The sequence below is a fragment of the Lepisosteus oculatus genome, chromosome 14, assembly GCF_040954835.1.
Source record: "Lepisosteus oculatus isolate fLepOcu1 chromosome 14, fLepOcu1.hap2, whole genome shotgun sequence".
NCBI classification, from domain to species: domain Eukaryota; kingdom Metazoa; phylum Chordata; class Actinopteri; order Semionotiformes; family Lepisosteidae; genus Lepisosteus; species Lepisosteus oculatus.
In genome coordinates this window covers 39256309-39277592 of record NC_090709.1, presented here as the reverse complement: position 1 = coordinate 39277592, position 21284 = coordinate 39256309, and the positions used below count along the sequence as shown (strand labels likewise).

General features: G+C 57.3%; 1 protein-coding gene across 2 annotated transcripts; it reads right to left on the bottom strand.

Annotated features, from left to right (window-relative positions):
* Positions 1–766: 766 nt before the first annotated feature.
* Positions 767–20591, bottom strand: vps52 (VPS52 subunit of GARP complex). 2 transcript variants are annotated; one of them, XM_069199107.1, is made up of 21 exons: positions 20480–20591; positions 19825–19912; positions 18662–18714; positions 17881–17956; positions 17110–17177; positions 16203–16378; positions 14770–14920; positions 14587–14687; positions 13798–13930; positions 13142–13199; positions 12272–12405; positions 11157–11312; positions 10952–11070; positions 9996–10119; positions 8137–8232; positions 7932–8039; positions 3404–3469; positions 3196–3307; positions 2989–3107; positions 1451–1636; positions 767–1332 (listed from the first exon to the last, which is right to left on the bottom strand). In XM_069199107.1, exons 1-20 carry the CDS (start codon positions 20558–20560, stop codon positions 1490–1492), a joined length of 2166 nt encoding a protein of 721 aa, XP_069055208.1. In that variant the 5' UTR covers positions 20561–20591; the 3' UTR covers positions 767–1332; positions 1451–1489. The 2 variants fall into 2 exon arrangements, with proteins under 2 accessions (XP_069055208.1, XP_069055207.1); XM_069199106.1 differs by having other exon boundaries at positions 767–1636.
* Between the last annotated feature and the right edge of the window lie 693 nt (positions 20592–21284).

Below are 21284 nucleotides of genomic sequence, written 5' to 3'. Positions count from 1 at the left end.
CTCACCAGACCAGTGCCCCCACTCCCCTCCTCCTCTCACCAGACCAGTGCCCCCTCCTCCTCTCACCAGACCAGTGCCCCCACTCCCCTCCTCCCCTCCTCCTCTCACCAGACCAGTGCCCCCTCCTCCTCTCACCAGACCAGTGCCCCCTCCTCCTCTCACCAGACCAGTGCCCCCACTCCCCTCCTCCTCTCACCAGACCAGTGCCCCCACTCCCCTCCTCCTCTCACCAGACCAGTGCCCCCACTCCCCTCCTCCTCCTCCTCTCACCAGACCAGTGCCCCCACTCCCCTCCTCCTCCTCCTCTCACCAGACCAGTGCCCCCACTCCCCTCCTCCTCTCACCAGACCAGTGCCCCCACTCCCCTCCTCCTCTCACCAGACCAGTGCCCCCACTCCCCTCCTCCTCTCACCAGACCAGTGCCCCCACTCCCCTCCCCTCCTCCTCCTCCTCTCACCAGACCAGTGCCCCCTCCTCCTCTCACCAGACCAGTGCCCCCACTCCCCTCCTCCTCTCAGTCAGCGGGTACCCCAATACCCGAGAGCGCGCGCTGGTGCCGACGGGCCGGGTCGCTCCTCACTGCGGGGTCCTGGTGTCGGGATGACGTCGGTCGGTCCGGGGTCACCCCCCTGGACGCACGTGGGGTGCAGGGGCAGTAGCCACCCCCCCACCTCAGCCTTGCCCCTCCACTCACCTGCCGCCCATCTTGGGGTACCCCCCCCCCGACAGCGGACACAGAATCCTGGACACACAACAGGACCAGGAGTGAGAGCCAGCAGGGTCTTTATTCAGGGCAGACTGCAGCTAAACACACACAGCGGGGTCACAGCGGGGTCACAGCGGGGTCACAGTCCTGGGGAGTCCACAGCTGGTGCGTTTCACTGCTCCACGGGACGGACCGGACCGGACCGGGCGGAGGGGCAGGGCAGGGCGCCCCCTCCTGCTGGACAGCGGTCACCACCCCCCCCCCCCCAGCCCAGGGGTCTCTCGACCCGTCTCGCTCTCTCTGCCTGTCTGTCTGTCTCTCCAGGGCAGCACAGAGCCCTGCAGACACAGGCACAGACACACAGTCTCTCCAGCAGGGGGCACCACTGCACCAACACACACAGACACACACACAGACACACACACAGTCTCTCCAGCAGGGGGCACCACTGCACCAACACACACAGACACACACACAGTCTCTCCAGCAGGGGGAACCACTGAACCAACACACACAGACACACACACAGACACACACACAGACACACACACAGTCTCTCCAGCAGGGGGAACCACTGAACCAACACACACAGACACACACACACACACAGTCTCTCCAGCAGGGGGAACCACTGAACCAGCGCGCTCACACAGACACACACAGACACACACAGACACACACAGACACACACAGACACACACAGACACACACAGACACACACAGACACACACAGACACACACAGACACACACAGACACACACAGACACAGCCGAGCCCTGTCCCTCAGAAGTTGGGCTTGTGCTTCTTCACCTCCACCATGAGGTGGTGCAGGTTGATGAGCTCGGAGCGCACCGCCAGGGTCCGGAACGCCGGCTGGGACAGGGCCTTGTGGAAGCCGTGGTAGTACTGGATCAGCTGGGTCAGCGCACCCTGGACACAGAGAGAGAGAGAGAGAGAGAGAGAGAGACAGGACACACCTGAGACAGCGAGAGAGACAGGACACACCTGAGACAGCGAGAGAGAGAGAGAGACAGGACACACCTGAGACAGCAAGAGAGAGAGAGAGACAGGACACACCTGAGACTGCAAGAGAGAGACAGGACACACCTGAGACTGCAAGAGAGAGACAGGACACACCTGAGACTGCAAGAGAGAGAGCGAGCAAGAGACGGGACACACCTGAGACAGCAAGAGAGAGAGCGAGCAAGAGACGGGACACACCTGAGACAGCAAGAGAGAGAGCGAGCAAGAGACGGGACACACCTGAGACAGCAAGAGAGAGAGCGAGCAAGAGACGGGACACACCTGAGACAGCAAGAGAGAGAGCGAGCAAGAGACAGGACACACCTGAGACAGCAAGAGAGAGAGCGAGCAAGAGACAGGACACACCTGAGACAGCAAGAGAGAGAGCGAGCAAGAGACAGGACACACCTGAGACAGCAAGAGAGAGAGCGAGCAAGAGACAGGACACACCTGAGACTGCAAGAGAGAGAGCGAGCAAGAGACAGGACACACCTGAGACCGCAAGAGAAAGAGAGCGAGCAAGAGACAGGACACACCTGAGACAGCGAGAGAGACAGGACACACCTGAGACAGCGAGAGAGACAGGACACACCTGAGACAGCGAGAGAGACAGGACACACCTGAGACGGCAAGAGACAGGACACACCTGAGACGGCAAGAGAGAGAGACTGACAGCGAGAGACAGGACACACCTGAGACAGCAAGAGAGAGAGAGACTGACAGCGAGAGATAGGACACACCTGAGACGGCAAGAGAGAGAGCGAGCAAGAGACAGGACACACCTGAGACAGCGAGAGACAGCGAGCAAGAGACGGGACACACCTGAGACAGCAAGAGAGAGAGCGAGCAAGAGACGGGACACACCTGAGACAGCAAGAGAGAGAGCGAGCAAGAGACAGGACACACCTGAGACAGCAAGAGAGAGCGAGCAAGAGACGGGACACACCTGAGACAGCAAGAGAGAGCGAGCAAGAGACGGGACACACCTGAGACAGCAAGAGAGAGAGCGAGCAAGAGACGGGACACACCTGAGACAGCAAGAGAGCGAGCAAGAGACGGGACACACCTGAGACAGCAAGAGAGAGAGCGAGCAAGAGACGGGACACACCTGAGACAGCAAGAGAGAGAGCGAGCAAGAGACGGGACACACCTGAGACAGCAAGAGAGAGAGCGAGCAAGAGACAGGACACACCTGAGAGTGAGAGAGACAGGACACTCACACACTCACACTGGAGAGAGGCAGGAGGCTCAGTCTGTACCTGAATGATCCCGGTTCCGTTCTTGAAGTTGGTGAAGGACCTCATGACGTCCTGACTGAGGCTCTCCACCGACTGCTTCCAGGTGCTGGAGAACCCTCTGACCAGCTGAGTGACCCTGACTGAGAGAGAGAGAGAGAGACTGGACACTCCAGGACACTAACACTGCACTGGGAGGGGAATTACCTCCTCCTCCTCCTCCTCTCTCACCTTCATCGTTCTTCAGCCGGTCCAGCTGACCCTTCTCCATCAGAGCCTCGCTCTCCTTCACGAACGCGATCATCCCGCCGAAGGGTGGGGAGAGGATCTCCTCGATGAACTCCTGGGAGCCAGAGAGGGGATCTCCATGAGACCTTGTGATCTACGGTAAGCCCAGCGGGATCCTCACTGCACAGCCCTGAGTCCACTGCTGACCCACCTGAGTTCTGGCATGGAGGAGCTGCTGGAAACCCTCCACCTCCTTGCTGTCATCCGATGCCCTTTCCTGGCAGGGAGAGAAAGTTCAAACAGACCCTCACACAGACCCCAGAGGCACCCCTCACACAGAGAGAGGAGTCCAGACCCTCACACCGACCCCAGAGACCCTCCTCACACAGAGAGAGGAGTCCAGACCCTCACACAGACCCCAGAGACACTCCTCACACAGAGAGAGGAGTCCAGACCCTCACACAGACCCCAGAGACACTCCTCACACAGAGAGAGGAGTCCAGACCCTCACACAGACCCCAGAGACACTCCTCACACAGAGAGAGGAGTCCAGACCCTCACACAGACCCCAGAGACACTCCTCACACAGAGAGAGGAGTCCAGACCCTCACACAGACCCCAGAGACACTCCTCACACAGAGAGAGGAGTCCAGACCCTCACACAGACCCCAGAGACGCTCCTCACACAGAGAGAGGAGTCCAGACCCTCACACAGACCCCAGAGACGCTCCTCACACAGAGAGAGGAGTCCAGACCCTCACACAGACCCCAGAGACGCTCCACACACACAGAGAGAGGAGTCCAGACCCTCACACAGAGCCCAGAGACACCCCTCACACAGAGAGAGCAGTCCAGACCCTCACACAGACCCCAGAGACACTCCTCACACAGAGAGAGGAGTCCAGACCCTCACACAGACCCCAGAGACACTCCTCACACAGAGAGAGGAGTCCAGACCCTCACACAGACCCCAGAGACACTCCTCACACAGAGAGAGGAGTCCAGACCCTCACACAGAGCCCAGAGACACCCCTCACACAGAGAGAGCAGTCCAGACCCTCACACAGACCCCAGAGACACTCCTCACACAGAGAGAGGAGTCCAGACCCTCACACAGACCCCAGAGACACCCCTCACACAGAGAGAGGAGTCCAGACCCTCACACAGAGCCCAGAGACACCCCTCACACAGAGAGAGGAGTCCAGACCCTCACACAGACCCCAGAGACACCCCTCACACAGAGAGAGGAGTCCAGACCCTCACACAGACCCCAGAGACACCCCTCACACAGAGAGAGGAGTCCAGACCCTCACACAGACCCCAGAGACACCCCTCACACAGAGAGAGGAGTCCAGACCCTCACACAGACCCCAGAGACACCCCTCACACAGAGAGAGGAGTCCAGACCCTCACACAGACCCCAGAGACACCCCTCACACAGAGAGAGGAGTCCAGACCCTCACACAGACCCCAGAGACGCCCCTCACACAGAGAGAGCAGTCCAGACCCTCACACAGAGCCCAGAGACGCCCCTCACACAGAGAGAGGAGTCCAGACCCTCACACAGAGCCCAGAGACGCCCCTCACACAGAGAGAGGAGTCCAGACCCTCACACAGAGCCCAGAGACGCCCCTCACACAGAGCCCAGAGACGCCCCTCACACAGAGAGAGGAGTCCAGACCCTCACACAGACCCCAGAGACGCCCCTCACACAGAGAGAGGAGTCCAGACCCTCACACAGAGCCCAGAGACACTCCTCACACAGAGAGAGGAGTCCAGACCCTCACACAGACCCCAGAGACACTCCTCACACAGAGAGAGGAGTCCAGACCCTCACACAGACCCCAGAGACACTCCTCACACAGAGAGAGGAGTCCAGACCCTCACACAGACCCCAGAGACACTCCACACACAGAGAGAGGAGTCCAGACCCTCACACAGACCCCAGAGACACTCCACACACACAGAGAGAGGAGTCCAGACCCTCACACAGAGCCCAGAGACACCCCTCACACAGAGAGAGGAGTCCAGACCCTCACACAGACCCCAGAGACACCCCTCACACAGAGAGAGGAGTCCAGACCCTCACACAGAGCCCAGAGACACCCCTCACACAGAGAGAGCAGTCCAGACCCTCACACAGACCCCAGAGACACTCCTCACACAGAGAGAGGAGTCCAGACCCTCACACAGACCCCAGAGACACTCCTCACACAGAGAGAGGAGTCCAGACCCTCACACAGACCCCAGAGACACCCCTCACACAGAGAGAGGAGTCCAGACCCTCACACAGACCCCAGAGACACCCCTCACACAGAGAGAGGAGTCCAGACCCTCACACAGACCCCAGAGACACCCCTCACACAGAGAGAGGAGTCCAGACCCTCACACAGACCCCAGAGACACCCCTCACACAGAGAGAGGAGTCCAGACCCTCACACAGACCCCAGAGACGCCCCTCACACAGAGAGAGCAGTCCAGACCCTCACACAGACCCCAGAGACGCCCCTCACACAGAGAGAGGAGTCCAGACCCTCACACAGAGCCCAGAGACGCCCCTCACACAGAGAGAGGAGTCCAGACCCTCACACAGAGCCCAGAGACGCCCCTCACACAGAGAGAGGAGTCCAGACCCTCACACAGACCCCAGAGACGCCCCTCACACAGAGAGAGGAGTCCAGACCCTCACACAGACCCCAGAGACGCCCCTCACACAGAGAGAGGAGTCCAGACCCTCACACAGACCCCAGAGACGCCCCTCACACAGAGAGAGGAGTCCAGACCCTCACACAGACCCCAGAGACACCCCTCACACAGAGAGAGGAGTCCAGACCCTCACACAGACCCCAGAGACACCCCTCACACAGAGAGAGGAGTCCAGACCCTCACACAGACCCCAGAGACACCCCTCACACAGAGAGAGGAGTCCAGACCCTCACACAGACCCCAGAGACACCCCTCACACAGAGAGAGGAGTCCAGACCCTCACACAGACCCCAGAGACACTCCTCACACAGAGAGAGGAGTCCAGACCCTCACACAGACCCCAGAGACACTCCTCACACAGAGAGAGGAGTCCAGACCCTCACACAGACCCCAGAGACACCCCTCACACACAGAGAGAGGAGTCCAGACCCTCACACAGACCCCAGAGACACCCCTCACACAGAGAGAGGAGCCCAGACCCTCACACAGACCCCAGAGACACCCCTCACACAGAGAGAGGAGCCCAGACCCTCACACAGACCCCAGAGACACCCCTCACACAGAGAGAGGAGCCCAGACCCTCACACAGACCCCAGAGACACTCCTCACACAGAGAGAGGAGCCCAGACCCTCACACAGACCCCAGAGGCACCCCTCACACAGAGAGAGGAGTCCAGACCCTCACACAGACCCCAGAGACACCCCTCACACAGAGAGAGGAGCCCAGACCCTCACACAGACCCCAGAGACACCCCTCACACAGAGAGAGGAGTCCAGACCCTCACACAGACCCCAGAGACACCCCTCACACAGAGAGAGGAGTCCAGACCCTCACACAGACCCCAGAGACACCCCTCACACAGAGAGAGGAGTCCAGACCCTCACACAGACCCCAGAGACACCCCTCACACAGAGAGAGGAGTCCAGACCCTCACACAGACCCCAGAGACACCCCTCACACAGAGAGAGGAGTCCAGACCCTCACACAGACCCCAGAGACACCCCTCACACAGAGAGAGGAGTCCAGACCCTCACACAGACCCCAGAGGCACTCCTCACACAGAGAGAGGAGTCCAGACCCTCACACAGACCCCAGAGACACTCCTCACACAGAGAGAGGAGTCCAGACCCTCACACAGACCCCAGAGACACTCCTCACACAGAGAGAGGAGTCCAGACCCTCACACAGACCCCAGAGACACTCCTCACACAGAGAGAGGAGTCCAGACCCTCACACAGACCCCAGAGACACTCCTCACACAGAGAGAGGAGTCCAGACCCTCACACAGACCCCAGAGACACTCCTCACACAGAGAGAGCAGTCCAGACCCTCACACAGACCCCAGAGGCACTCCTCACACAGAGAGAGCAGTCCAGACCCTCACACAGACCCCAGAGACACTCCTCACACACAGAGAGAGGAGTCCAGACCCTCACACAGACCCCAGAGACACTCCTCACACAGAGAGAGGAGTCCAGACCCTCACACAGACCCCAGAGACACTCCTCACACAGAGAGAGGAGTCCAGACCCTCACACAGACCCCAGAGACACTCCTCACACAGAGAGAGGAGTCCAGACCCTCACACAGACCCCAGAGACACCCCTCACACAGAGAGAGGAGTCCAGACCCTCACACAGACCCCAGAGACACTCCTCACACAGAGAGAGGAGCCCAGACCCTCACACAGACCCCAGAGGCACTCCTCACACAGAGAGAGGAGTCCAGACCCTCACACAGACCCCAGAGACACCCCTCACACAGAGAGGAGTCCAGACCCTCACACAGACCCCAGAGACACTCCTCACACAGAGAGAGGAGCCCAGACCCTCACACAGACCCCAGAGGCACTCCTCACACAGAGAGAGGAGTCCAGACCCTCACACAGACCCCAGAGACACCCCTCACACAGAGAGAGGAGTCCAGACCCTCACACAGACCCCAGAGGCACCCCTCACACAGAGAGAGGAGTCCAGACCCTCACACAGACCCCAGAGACACCCAGTGTCCAGACCACGTGTCTCTGTCTCACCATGAGCACGCTCAGCATCATGTCGTAGTTGTTGATGAGGAAGATGAGCTGGTCCTTCCTGGAGGGAAACTCGGCCGCCATCTTCAGGACGAAGTTCTCCACTTCCACCTGCCAAGGAGGACCGAGAGCGCGTTACCGTGCGGACTGGGGCCCGCGCCCCTGCAGCGCCGGAGGGCTGCCTCCTCCTCCTCCTCCTCGTGCGTACCTGCAGCTGGCCCAGCAGGGTGTGGGTCTTCTCGTTGGGGAAGGTCTGGTTGATGCTGACGATCGCGGAGGAGAACTCCGCGTACCGCCGGGTGATCTGAGGACAGACACCGACACGGGCAGCGCGTCAGTACTGACCGAGTGTGGGCTGGTGTCTGAGGGTCAGTGTGTCACCGGTCAGTACTGACGGAGTGTGGGCTGGTGTCTGAGGGTCAGTGTGTGTCACCGGTCAGTACTGACCGAGTGTGGTCTGGTGTCCAGTATCCCCAGTCACTGAGGGTCAGTGTGAGTCACCGGTCAGTACTGACGGAGTGTGGTCTGGTGTCCAGTATTCCCAGTCTCTGAGGGTCAGCGTGTGTCACCGGTCAGTACTGACGTAGTGTGGTCTGGTGTCCAGTATCCCCAGTCTCTGAGGGTCAGCGTGTGTCACCGGTCAGTACTGACGGAGTGTGGTCTGGTGTCCAGTATCCCCAGTCTCTGAGGGTCAGTCTGAGTCACCGGTCAGTACTGACGTAGTGTGGTCTGGTGTCCAGTATTCCCAGTCTCTGAGGGTCAGTGTGTGTCACCGGTCAGTACTGACGTAGTGTGGTCTGGTGTCCAGTATTCCCAGTCTCTGAGGGTCAGTGAGTGTCACCGGTCAGTACTGACGGAGTGTGGTCTGGTGTCCAGTATCCCCAGTCTCTGAGGGTCAGTGAGTGTCACCGGTCAGTACTGACGTAGTGTGGTCTGGTGTCCAGTATCCCCAGTCTCTGAGGGTCAGTGTGTGTCACCGGTCAGTACTGACGTAGTGTGGTCTGGTGTCCAGTATCCCCAGTCTCTGAGGGTCAGTGAGTGTCACCGGTCAGTACTGACCGAGTGTGGTCTGGTGTCCAGTATTCCCAGTCTCTGAGGGTCAGTGTGAGTCACCGGTCAGTACTGACGGAGTGTGGTCTGGTGTCCAGTATCCCCAGTCTCTGAGGGTCAGTCTGAGTCACGGGTCAGTACTGACGGAGTGTGGTCTGGTGTCCAGTATCCCCAGTCTCTGAGGGTCAGTGTCACCGGTCAGTACTGACGGAGTGTGGTCTGGTGTCTAGTATCCCCAGTCTCTGAGGGTCAGTCTGAGTCACGGGTCAGTACTGACGGAGTGTGGTCTGGTGTCCAGTATCCCCAGTCTCTGAGGGTCAGTGTCACCGGTCAGTACTGACGTAGTGTGGTCTGGTGTCCAGTATCCCCAGTCTCTGAGGGTCAGTGAGTGTCACCGGTCAGTACTGACCGAGTGTGGTCTGGTGTCCAGTATTCCCAGTCTCTGAGGGTCAGTGAGTGTCACCGGTCAGTACTGACGTAGTGTGGTCTGGTGTCCAGTATTCCCAGTCTCTGAGGGTCAGTGAGTGTCACCGGTCAGTACTGACCGAGTGTGGTCTGGTGTCCAGTATTCCCAGTCTCTGAGGGTCAGTGTGAGTCACCGGTCAGTACTGACGGAGTGTGGTCTGGTGTCCAGTATCCCCAGTCTCTGAGGGTCAGTCTGAGTCACGGGTCAGTACTGACGGAGTGTGGTCTGGTGTCCAGTATCCCCAGTCTCTGAGGGTCAGTGTCACCGGTCAGTACTGACGTAGTGTGGTCTGGTGTCCAGTATCCCCAGTCTCTGAGGGTCAGTGAGTGTCACCGGTCAGTACTGACGTAGTGTAGTCTGGTGTCCAGTATCCCCAGTCTCTGAGGGTCAGTGAGTGTCACCGGTCAGTACTGACGTAGTGTGGTCTGGTGTCCAGTATCCCCAGTCTCTGAGGGTCAGTGAGTGTCACCGGTCAGTACTGACGTAGTGTGGTCTGGTGTCCAGTATTCCCAGTCTCTGAGGGTCAGTGAGTGTCACCGGTCAGTACTGACGTAGTGTGGTCTGGTGTCCAGTATCCCCAGTCTCTGAGGGTCAGTGTTCCTGATGCTCTGGATGTTCATCTCCAGGATCAGCTCAAATCGGGGCCACAAGAGCTCCAGCACAGCCTCCCAGTACCTACAGCAACACAGAGCAACACCGCACCATCAACACTGGGCAACAAGTCAACACTGGGCAACACTGCACCATCAACACTGGGCAACAAGTCAACACAGAGCAACACCGCACCATCAACACTGGGCAACACAGAGCAACACCGCACCATCAACACTGGGCAACACAGAGCAACACCGCACCATCAACACTGGGCAACACAGAGCAACACCGCACCATCAACACTGGGCAACACAGAGCAACACTGCACCATCAACACTGGGCAACACAGAGCAACACTGCACCATCAACACTGGGCAACACAGAGCAACACTGCACCATCAACACTGGGCAACACAGAGCAACACTGCACCATCAACACTGGGCAACACAGAGCAACACTGCACCATCAACACTGGGCAACACAGAGCAACACTGCACCATCAACACTGGGCAACACAGAGCAACACTGCACCATCAACACTGGGCAACACAGAGCAACACTGCACCATCAACACTGGGCAACAAGTCAACACAGAGCAACACCACACCATCAACACTGGGCAACACAGAGCAACACCACACCATCAACACTGGGCAACACAGAGCAACACCGCACCATCAACACTGGGCAACAAGTCAACACAGAGCAACACCGCACCATCAACACTGGGCAACAAGTCAACACAGAGCAACACCGCACCATCAACACAGAGCGACAGCACAGCACCATCAACACTGGGCAACACAGAGCGACAGCACAGCACCATCAACACTGGGCAACACAGAGCAACACAGCACCAGCAACACAGGGAGTCTGAAGAGAGACTCAGCAGCAGCAGGCGGACAGACTGACTTGTCCAGCGCCGGGACGTTCCTCTTGGCCGTGATGGCCCGGAACCTCAAGATGATGTGGATGCAGAGGAAGACGGCGATGCTGTCGTAGCAGTCCGACACGTAGGAGGACATGTGTTTCTGCGGGGAGACAGAGGGGCGCACAGCGGCTGAGCTCGGGGCCCTGCGCCCCGAACCCCACCCTCCTCCTCCTCCTCCTCACCTACCAGGAACATGCTGAGCGTCTTTCCCATGATGCAGTTGAAGAGGTCCTGGGCGGAGCTTCCTGTCACCATGAAGAAGTCACACAGGAAGAGGAACTCCCGGCAGCTGTTGTCCAGCAGAGCGTAGTGCTGACTGCGGAACAGAGTCTCGTAGGGGTACTGAGACACAGAGAGAGAGGAGTCAATACACACCCTGACTGGACACTCCAGTACATGAACACTGCACTGAGAGAGAGAGGGGTTCATACACACACACTGACTGGACACTCCAGTACATTAACACTGCACTGAGAGAGAGGGGTTAATACAGACACACTGACTGGACACTCCAGTACATGAACACTGCACTGAGAGAGAGAGGGGTTCATACAGACACACTGACTGGACACTCCAGTACATGAACACTGCACTGAGAGAGAGAGGGGTTCATACAGACACACTGACTGGACACTCCAGTACATGAACACTGCACTGAGAGAGAGAGGGGTTCATACACACACACTGACTGGACACTCCAGTACATGAACACTGCACTGAGAGAGAGAGGGGTTCATACACACACACTGACTGGACACTCCAGTACATGAACACTGCACTGAGAGAGAGAGGGGTTCATACAGACACACTGACTGGACACTCCAGTACATGAACACTGCACTGAGAGAGAGAGGGGTTCATACACACACACTGACTGGACACTCCAGTACATGAACACTGCACTGAGAGAGAGAGGGGTTCATACAGACACCCTGACTGGACACTCCAGTACATGAACACTGCACTGAGAGAGAGAGAGGGGTTCACACAGACACACTGACTGGACACTCCAGTACATGAACACTGCACTGAGAGAGAGAGGGGTTCATACAGACACACTGACTGGACACTCCAGTACATGAACACTGCACTGAGAGAGAGAGGGGTTCATACACACACACTGACTGGACACTCCAGTACATGAACACTGCACTGAGAGAGAGAGGGGTTCATACACACACACTGACTGGACACTCCAGTACATGAACACTGCACTGAGAGAGAGAGGGGTTCATACACACACACTGACTGGACACTCCAGTACATGAACACTGCACTGAGAGGGGGGTGGCTGTATTTACCCTGTTGTCACTCCTCTGGGCAGTGTGGGGTACCAGGATGGGCCCCTCCAACTCGGTGGGACTCAGTATCGTCCCCCTCTGGCCCAGCGTGAAGATGGTGTTCCTGCTCTTCAGAGAGGGCTTGGAGAAGAACCGTTCACTGGGTCAAGGAGAAACACTGGGGCCACACTACCGTTACACAACCGCACAACGACTGTGGTGCACACACAACACCGCCACACCACTCTCGCACAATCTCACAATAACACCAAACCTCTCTTGGACAACCTCACTACACACACGAACCACACAACACCGCCACACCACTCTCGCACAATCTCACTGCACACACACTAACAACACAATAACACCAAACCTCTCTTGGACAATCTCACTACACACACGAACCCCACAATTACACAAACCCCTCTTACACGACCTCACTTCACACACGAACCACACAACACCACCACACCTTGCACAATAACACAATAACACCAAACCTCTCTTGGACAACCTCACTACACACACGAACCCCACAATTACACAAACCTCTCTGAGACAACCTCACTACACACGCAAACCACACACCACCACACCAGTCTTGCACAATCTCACTGCACAATAACACCAAACCTCTCTGAGACAGCCTCACTACACACACAAACCACACACCACCACACCAGTCTTGCACAATCTCACTGCACAATAACACCAAACCTCTCTGAGACAGCCTCACTACACACACAAACCACACACCACCACACCAGTCTTGCACAATCTCACTGCACAATAACACCAAACCTCTCTGAGACAGCCTCACTACACACACGAACCCCACAGTGCCACCCAGCCCCCCGGCGCCCCGCTGCCCTGCTCCCTGAAGGATATCTTTCTTGGCTGTGTCCTCCACACCCATGAGGTCGTCTTTATCAGCAACCTCCTCGTACTGGGGCAGAGGGACAGAGAGGGGCAGGGGTCAGGGGGGACACTGCGGCCAGCTGGAGCCCGGACAGTCAGTGGACAGGCGTGACAGTCAGTGGACAGGCACGGCGGTCAGACAGGCAGACAGTCAGTGGACAGGCGGGGCGGTCGGACGGACAGTGGACAGGCGGGGCGGTCGGACGGACAGACAGTCAGTGGACAGGCAGACAGTCAGTGGACAGGCAGACAGTCAGTGGACAGGTGCAGCAGATGGAGGGACAGACAGACAGGCAGACAGTCAGTGGACAGGCGTGGCAGTCGGACAGGCAGACAGTCAGTGGACAGGCGTGGCAGTCGGACAGGCAGACAGTCAGTGGACAGGCGTGGCAGTCGGACAGGCAGACAGTCAGTGGACAGGCGTGGCAGTCGGACAGGCAGACAGTCAGTGGACAGGCGTGGCAGTCGGACAGACAGACAGTCAGTGGACAGGCGTGGCAGTCGGACAGACAGACAGTCAGTGGACAGGTGTGGCAGTCGGACAGACAGACAGTCAGTGGACAGGTGTGGCAGTCGGACAGACAGACAGTGGACAGACAGACGCGTGTGTCCCTCTGGCCTCAGACCTGCACTTTCATCAGCCTGCCGGTGTAGGACTTGAAGTAGCTGTAGTACATCTTGCTCATGGTGTCCACATACTCGTCCCTGACCTCCTTCGCCACCTGGCGCTCGTTGGCCAGCAGGAACTGGTAGAAGAACCTGCAGAGAGACGAGTCTTCCCTGAACTCCGACCTCTCGTCCCAGAGTCCCCGCCCCTGCCAGAATCCCAGCGGGTCCCCATCCTACTGGGAGAGGGAGGAGGAGGGAACTCCACTGAACTGGCAGGCCAGTGTGTGAGCTCCTGTCCCAGCCTGAGGAACAGACAGTGAGCCTGTCTCTCAATAATAATAATACAGTGTGTGATCTCCTGTCCCAGCCTGAGGAACAGACAGTGAGCCTGTCTCTCAATAATAATAATCCAGTGTGTGATCTCCTGTTCCAGCCTGAGGAACAGACAGTGAGCCTGTCTCTCAATAATAATAATACAGTGTGTGATCTCCTGTCCCAGTCTGAGGACCAGTGAGTCTGTCTCCTTTTGTCCACAGTATATGTCAATATTTTATGACATGTCTTTGATGTAAACGTCTGTAGATTTTATTTTACTTTTATTTTGTGTTAATTTCATTATTTTATTTGCTGTGGCAACACTGATTGTACCCATCGGTCATGCTAATAAAGCACCTTGGACTGAACTGAAAAATTGAGAGAGTCAGAGAGACAGGAGAGAGAGTGGGACAGTCAGAGACGGATGACGAACCCCCGCGGCGAGCGAACCAGACAGGGGGGGACCCCCGGGCGGAGGGGTGGGGCGGTACCTGTACTTGAGCAGGGTGTTCTGGGGGATCTGGTAGTTGGTCATGGGCTTGCGGAAGGAGTAGACCTTCTGCAGGATGAACTCGCGGATCTTGGAGACGGCCTGCGGGCAGGGGACAGACGCTCAGAGACGGAGACCCCGAGACCGCCCCCCCCGCGCCCGGCCCCCCGCGCCCGGCCCCCACCTTGACCCGCAGCTTGTCCAGCGTGTCCTGGATGTCGGCGCAGGCCAGCGTCTCCCGGAAGCTCTGCTCCTTCGCGTAGTTGATCTTGTTGTTGAGCTCCTGCAGCTGCTCCACGAAGTCCTGCCCCGTCACTGCGCTGTCCAGGACGGTCCTGGGGGGGACGGCGGGGGGACAGTGGGGGTTACTCACCGCCGGACTGACCGACCGACCGACCAACGCGGTCAGGACGCGACTCGGACCAAACTCCCCGCGGTCAGTCTCCCCGCGGTCAGGACACGACTCGGACCACACTCCCAGCGGTCAGTCTCCCCGCGGTCAGGACGCGACTCGGACCACACTCCCAGCGGTCAGTCTCCCCGCGGTCAGGACGCGACTCGGACCACACTCCCAGCGGTCAGTCTCCCCGCGGTCAGGACGCGACTCGGACCACACTCCCAGCGGTCAGTCTCCCCGCGGTCAGGACTCGACTCGGACCACACTCCCAGCGGTCAGTCTCCCCGCGGTCAGGACGCGACTCGGACCACACTCCCTGCGGTCAGTCTCCCCGCGGTCAGGACACGACTCAGACCACACTCCCAGCAGTCAGGACACGACTCAGACCACACTCCCAGCAGTCAGTCTCCCTGCGGTCAGTCTCCCCGCGGTCAGGACCCGCCTGCCGGTCAGTCTCCCTGCGGTCAGGACACGACTCAGACCACACTCCCAGCGGTCAGTCTCCCTGCGGTCAGGACACGACTCAGACCACACTCCCAGCGGTCAGTCTCCCCGCGGTCAGGACTCGACTCAGACCACACTCCCTGCGGTCAGTCTCCCCGCGGTCAGGACACGACTCAGACCACACTCCCAGCAGTCAGGACACGACTCAGACCACACTCCCAGCAGTCAGTCTCCCTGCGGTCAGTCTCCCCGCGGTCAGGACCCGCCTGCCGGTCAGTCTCCCTGCGGTCAGGACACGACTCAGACCACACTCCCAGCGGTCAGTCTCCCTGCGGTCAGGACACGACTCAGACCACACTCCCAGCAGTCAGGACACGACTCAGACCACACTCCCAGCGGTCAGTCTCCCCGCGGTCAGGACCCGCCTGCCGGTCAGTCTCCCTGCGGTCAGGACACGACTCAGACCACACTCCCAGCGGTCAGTCTCCCTGCGGTCAGGACACGACTCAGACCACACTCCCAGCAGTCAGTCTCCCTGCGGTCAGTCTCCCCGCGGTCAGGACCCGCCTGCCGGTCAGTCTCCCTGCGGTCAGAACACGACTCAGACCAAACTCCCCGCGGTCAGTCTCCCCGCGGTCAGGACGCGCCTGCCGGTCAGTCTCCCCGCGGTCAGGACGCGCCTGCCGGTCAGTCTCCCCGCGGTCAGGACGCGCCTGCCGGTCAGTCTCCCCGCGGTCAGTCTCCCCGCGGTCAGGACGCGCCGCGGTCAGCCTCACGCGATCATGCTGCTGGGCACCACCAGCTCGTCCACCAGCTGGCTCAGCTCGCTGCGGACGGACTGGCGGTTCTTCAGCTTGACGTTCATGGCCACCGACTGCTCCTGCAGGGACTGGATCTCACTGCTGATGCAGGACAGGTCACTCTGGAAGTTACTGAGCATCTGCTCCATCCGCTGGAGAGAGAGGGGTTCATACACACACACTGACTGGACACTCCAGTACATGAACACTGCACTGAGAGAGAGAGGGGTTCATACACACACACTGACTGGACACTCCAGTACATGAACACTGCACTGAGAGAGAGAGGGGTTCATACACACACACTGACTGGACACTCCAGTACATGAACACTGCACTGAGAGAGAGGGGTTCATACACACACACTGACTGGACACTCCAGTACATGAACACTGCACTGAGAGAGAGAGGGGTTCATACAGACACACTGACTGGACACTCCAGTACATGAACACTGCACTGAGAGAGAGAGGGGTTCATACACACACACTGACTGGACACTCCAGTACATGAACACTGCACTGAGAGAGAGAGGGGTTCACACAGACACACTGACTGGACACTCCAGTACATGAACACTGCACTGAGAGAGAGAGGGGTTCATACAGACACACTGACTGGACACTCCAGTACATGAACACTGCACTGAGAGAGAGAGGGGTTCATACAGACACCCTGACTGGACACTCCAGTACATGAACACTGCACTGAGAGAGAGAGGGGTTCATACACACACACTGACTGGACACTCCAGTACATGAACACTGCACTGAGAGAGAGAGGGGTTCATACACACACACTGACTGGACACTCCAGTACATGAACACTGCACTGAGAGAGAGATGGGTTCATACACACACACTGACAGGCTGTGACCTCTCACCTCCAGGATGGAGTCGCAGGCCGTGATCTGGTTGTGCAGGGAGGCGATGTTCTGACTCTCCTTGATGTCTGGAGGACGGGGGGTTTAAGGACAGACACACGAGGACAGGCCTGGACACCCGCGCCGTCACGCCCGAAAGAGACGCACAGAGCTCTGAACCGGACAGGACCGGGCCAGCGGTACGGACCCTGCCAGCACCAGGCTTTGTGTGTGTCAGGATCCACACCGACACCAGTGGGGGGGCCTTCAGGGAAGAGGAAGGGAGAGTCCTCTGTACGCAGAGAGTAGCGGGTGACTGGAACGAGCAGCCCAGCAGGTCTCTCTGGGAATCCTTGAAGGATCGGCCAGATAAGGTGACCGAGGCCCCGCCCCCCCTGCGTTGAGCTGCGATCTCATTGGCGGCGATGTGACCGAGGCCCCGCCCCCCTGCGCTGAGCTGCGATCTCAGTGGTGCTGCTGTGACTGAGGCCCCGCCCCCCTGCGCTGAGCTGCGATCTCAGTGGTGCTGCTGTGACCGAGGCCCCGCCCCCCCTGCGCTGAGCTGCGATCTCAGTGAAGGCTCCATGCCTGAGGCCCCGCCCCCCTGCACCGAGCTGCGATCTCAGTGGTGCTGCTGTGACCGAGGCCCCGCCCCCCCTGCACCAAGCTGCGATCTCAGTGGTGCTGCTGTGACCGAGGCCCCGCCCCCCCTGCGCTGAGCTGCGATCTCAGTGGTGCTGCTGTGACCGAGGCCCCGCCCCCCACGAGGAGGGGAGGGCCCAGAGAGGATACAGTCCCTGATGGAGGCCTGCTCGATCTGCTGCAGCTCCGCCTCCACCTGCTTGGAGTACTGCCTCAGGTCCACACCCTGGGAGAGAGGGTCAGTCTGGGGTCAGTGTGTGTGTGAGTACCGCCTCAGGTCCACACCCTGGGAGAGAGGGTCAGTCTGGGTCAGTGTGTGTGTGAGTACCGCCTCAGGTCCACACCCTGGGAGAGAGGGTCAGTCTGGGGTCAGTGTGTGTGTGAGTACCGCCTCAGGTCCACACCCTGGGAGAGAGGGTCAGTCTGGGGTCAGTGTGTGTGTGAGTACTGCCTCAGGTCCACACCCTGGGAGAGAGGGTCAGTCTGGGGTCAGTGTGTGTGTGAGTACCGCCTCAGGTTCACACCCTGGGAGAGAGGGTCAGTCTGGGGTCAGTGTGTCTGTGAATACTGCCTCAGGTCCACACCCTGGGAGAGAGGGTCAGTCTGGGGTCAGTGAGTCTGGGGTCAGTGAGTCTGGGGTTTGGGGTCAGTCTGTTGGTCAGTGAGTCTGGGGTCAGTCAGGGTCAGGGGGTCAGTGAGTCTTGGATCAGTGAGTCTCGGGTTTGGGGTCAGTCTGTTGGTCAGTGAGTCTGGGGTCAGTGAGTCTGTTGGTCAGTCTGTTGGTCAGTCTGTTGGTCAGTCTGTTGGTCAGTCTGTTGGTCAGTGAGTCTGGGGTCAGTCGGGGTCAGGGGATCAGTGAGTCTGGGGTCAGTCAGGGTCAGTCTGTCAGTCAGTGAGTCTGCGGTCAGTCAGGGTCAGGGGTCAGTCTTACCGTTTTCAGAGCCTCCTTCACCAGATCATCCTCCAGATTAGCCTGGATGTGGACTGTGAGCACAGAAACTGTTAGAGACACACACACACACTACAAACCCACACTCTCACACAACTCTACACTCGCTGTGTTAAAGTGTACACCACACACACACACTACAAACCCACACTCTCACACAACTCTACACTCGCTGTGTTAAAGTGTACACCACACACACACTACAAACCCACTCGCACAACTCTACACTCGCTGTGTTAAAGTGTACACCACACACACACTACAAACCCACTCACACAACTCTACACTCGCTGTGTTAAAGTGTACACCACACACACTACAAACCCACACTCTCACACAACTCTACACTCGCTGTGTTAAAGTGTACACCACACACACACTACAAACCCACTCACACAACTCTACACTCGCTGTGTTAAAGTGTACACCACACACACACTACAAACCCACTCACACAACTCTACACTCGCTGTGTTAAAGTGTACACCACACACACACTACAAACCCACTCACACAACTCTACACTCACTGTGTTAAAGTGTACACCCCACACACACTACAAGCCCACACTCTCACACAACTCTACACTCACTGTGTTAAAGTGTACACCACACACACTACAAGCCCACTCTCACACAACTCTACACTCGCTGTGTTACAGTGTACACCACACACACACTACAAACCCACACTCTCACACAACTCTACACTCGCTGTGTTACAGTGTACACCCCACACACACTACAAACCCACACTCTCACACAACTCTACACTCACTGTGTTAAAGTGTACACCACACACACTACAAGCCCACACTCTCACACAACTCTACACTCGCTGTGTTAAAGTGTACACCACACACACACACTACAAACCCACACTCTCACACAACTCTACACTCGCTGTGTTAAAGTGTACACCACACACACACACTACAAACCCACACAACTCTACACTCGCTGTGTTAAAGTGTACACCACACACACTACAAGCCCACACTCTCACACAACTCTACACTCGCTGTGTTAAAGTGTACACCACACACACTACAAGCCCACACTCTCACACAACTCTACACTCGCTGTGTTAAAGTGTACACCACACACACACTACAAGCCCACACTCTCACACAACTCTACACTCACTGTCCACTTCATCGAGGATGAACTCGTCAGAGGTCAGGTCCAGGTCACCCAGATTGAGAGCAGGAATGTCATCTGGGTCAGACTTCATCTGTGGAGAGAGACCGAGGGACAGCCGTAACATGGGGGAGAGGAGACACAGACCAGGGGGAGAGGAGACACAGACCAGGGGGAGAGCCGTAACACAGGGGAGAGGAGACACAGACCGGGGGGAGAGGAGAGCCAGACCGGGGGGAGAGCCAAAACACAGGGAAGAGGAGACACAGACCAGGGGGAGAGCCATAACACAGGGAAGAGGAGACACAGACCGGGGGGAGAGCCATAACACAGGGAAGAGGAGACACAGACCGGGGGGAGAGGAGAGCCAGACCGGGGGGAGAGCCTTAACACAGGGGAGAGGAGACACAGACAGAGGGAGAGGAGAGCCAGACCGGGGGAGAGCCTTAACACAGGGGAGAGGAGACACAGACAGAGGGAGAGCCGTAACACGGGGAACACACACCTGTCTCCCTGAGAGACCCCTGTGTGAGCAGTAAGAGGCTGGGAGCTGGCTATGGGGGAGAGGGACGTGTATACAAACACACACACGTACGAGTGAGCAAGGAGCCGCCCGCCGGCGCTCCCCGTGTCTCTCCCGGGGCGGAGGCGCTGCACGTACCTCGTCCTGCAGGTACGCCATGGCGCTGACAGCCGGGCCGGCGTCCGCAGTCTGGAGCACCGCCGCCATCACTGCCCGCATCCGGGTCCTCCGCCTCCCAGCAGCCCCCGCGCCCGCCTCCCGGCGTGCTCTGCGCTGAGGGTTTTTTTTAATGGGTTTTATTATTGAATTATTATTGAATTATTATTTTTTTGCCGTAAAGATCGTAGCTGATGTGAAGAACATGTCGCATGGACGGGATGGACCATTTCATCATACGACAATGTTCAGATTTATAAACTCTATATGTAGTTTTAGCTGTGTGCATATGCGGCGAACTCGAATATAAAATAAATTGGAATATATTCCAATAAAATGTATATTTAAATATAAAATAAATGATACTGATCGATACTGTCTTTCAGATGAAGTTAAAGAAATAACATTTAAGATTGTTCATAGATTTTTATCCGGTTAAATTGACACTTTCTGGATTCAAACACGATCGAGATGACTGATGTGTATTTTGTAATAATGAGAATGAGGAATCTGTGTTACGTGTGTTTGTTAATTGTTAATAAATATATACATAATTGTTTTGGATAGATTTTCAAAATGTTGTTGTTAAATATTTAAAGTTAAATGTTAAATTGTGAGATTTTTATATTATTTTATATTTTATTAGACCTGATTTGGATAAACGATACGTCTTCGTAATTAATCTGTTAATTATTTTGGCGAATCCTCCCTCTATTAATGCTTTTAAGGTAGAATTCTTTTTTTATTTAAACTCGATTAGACATTTAAAGAATCAAAAGGCAAAATC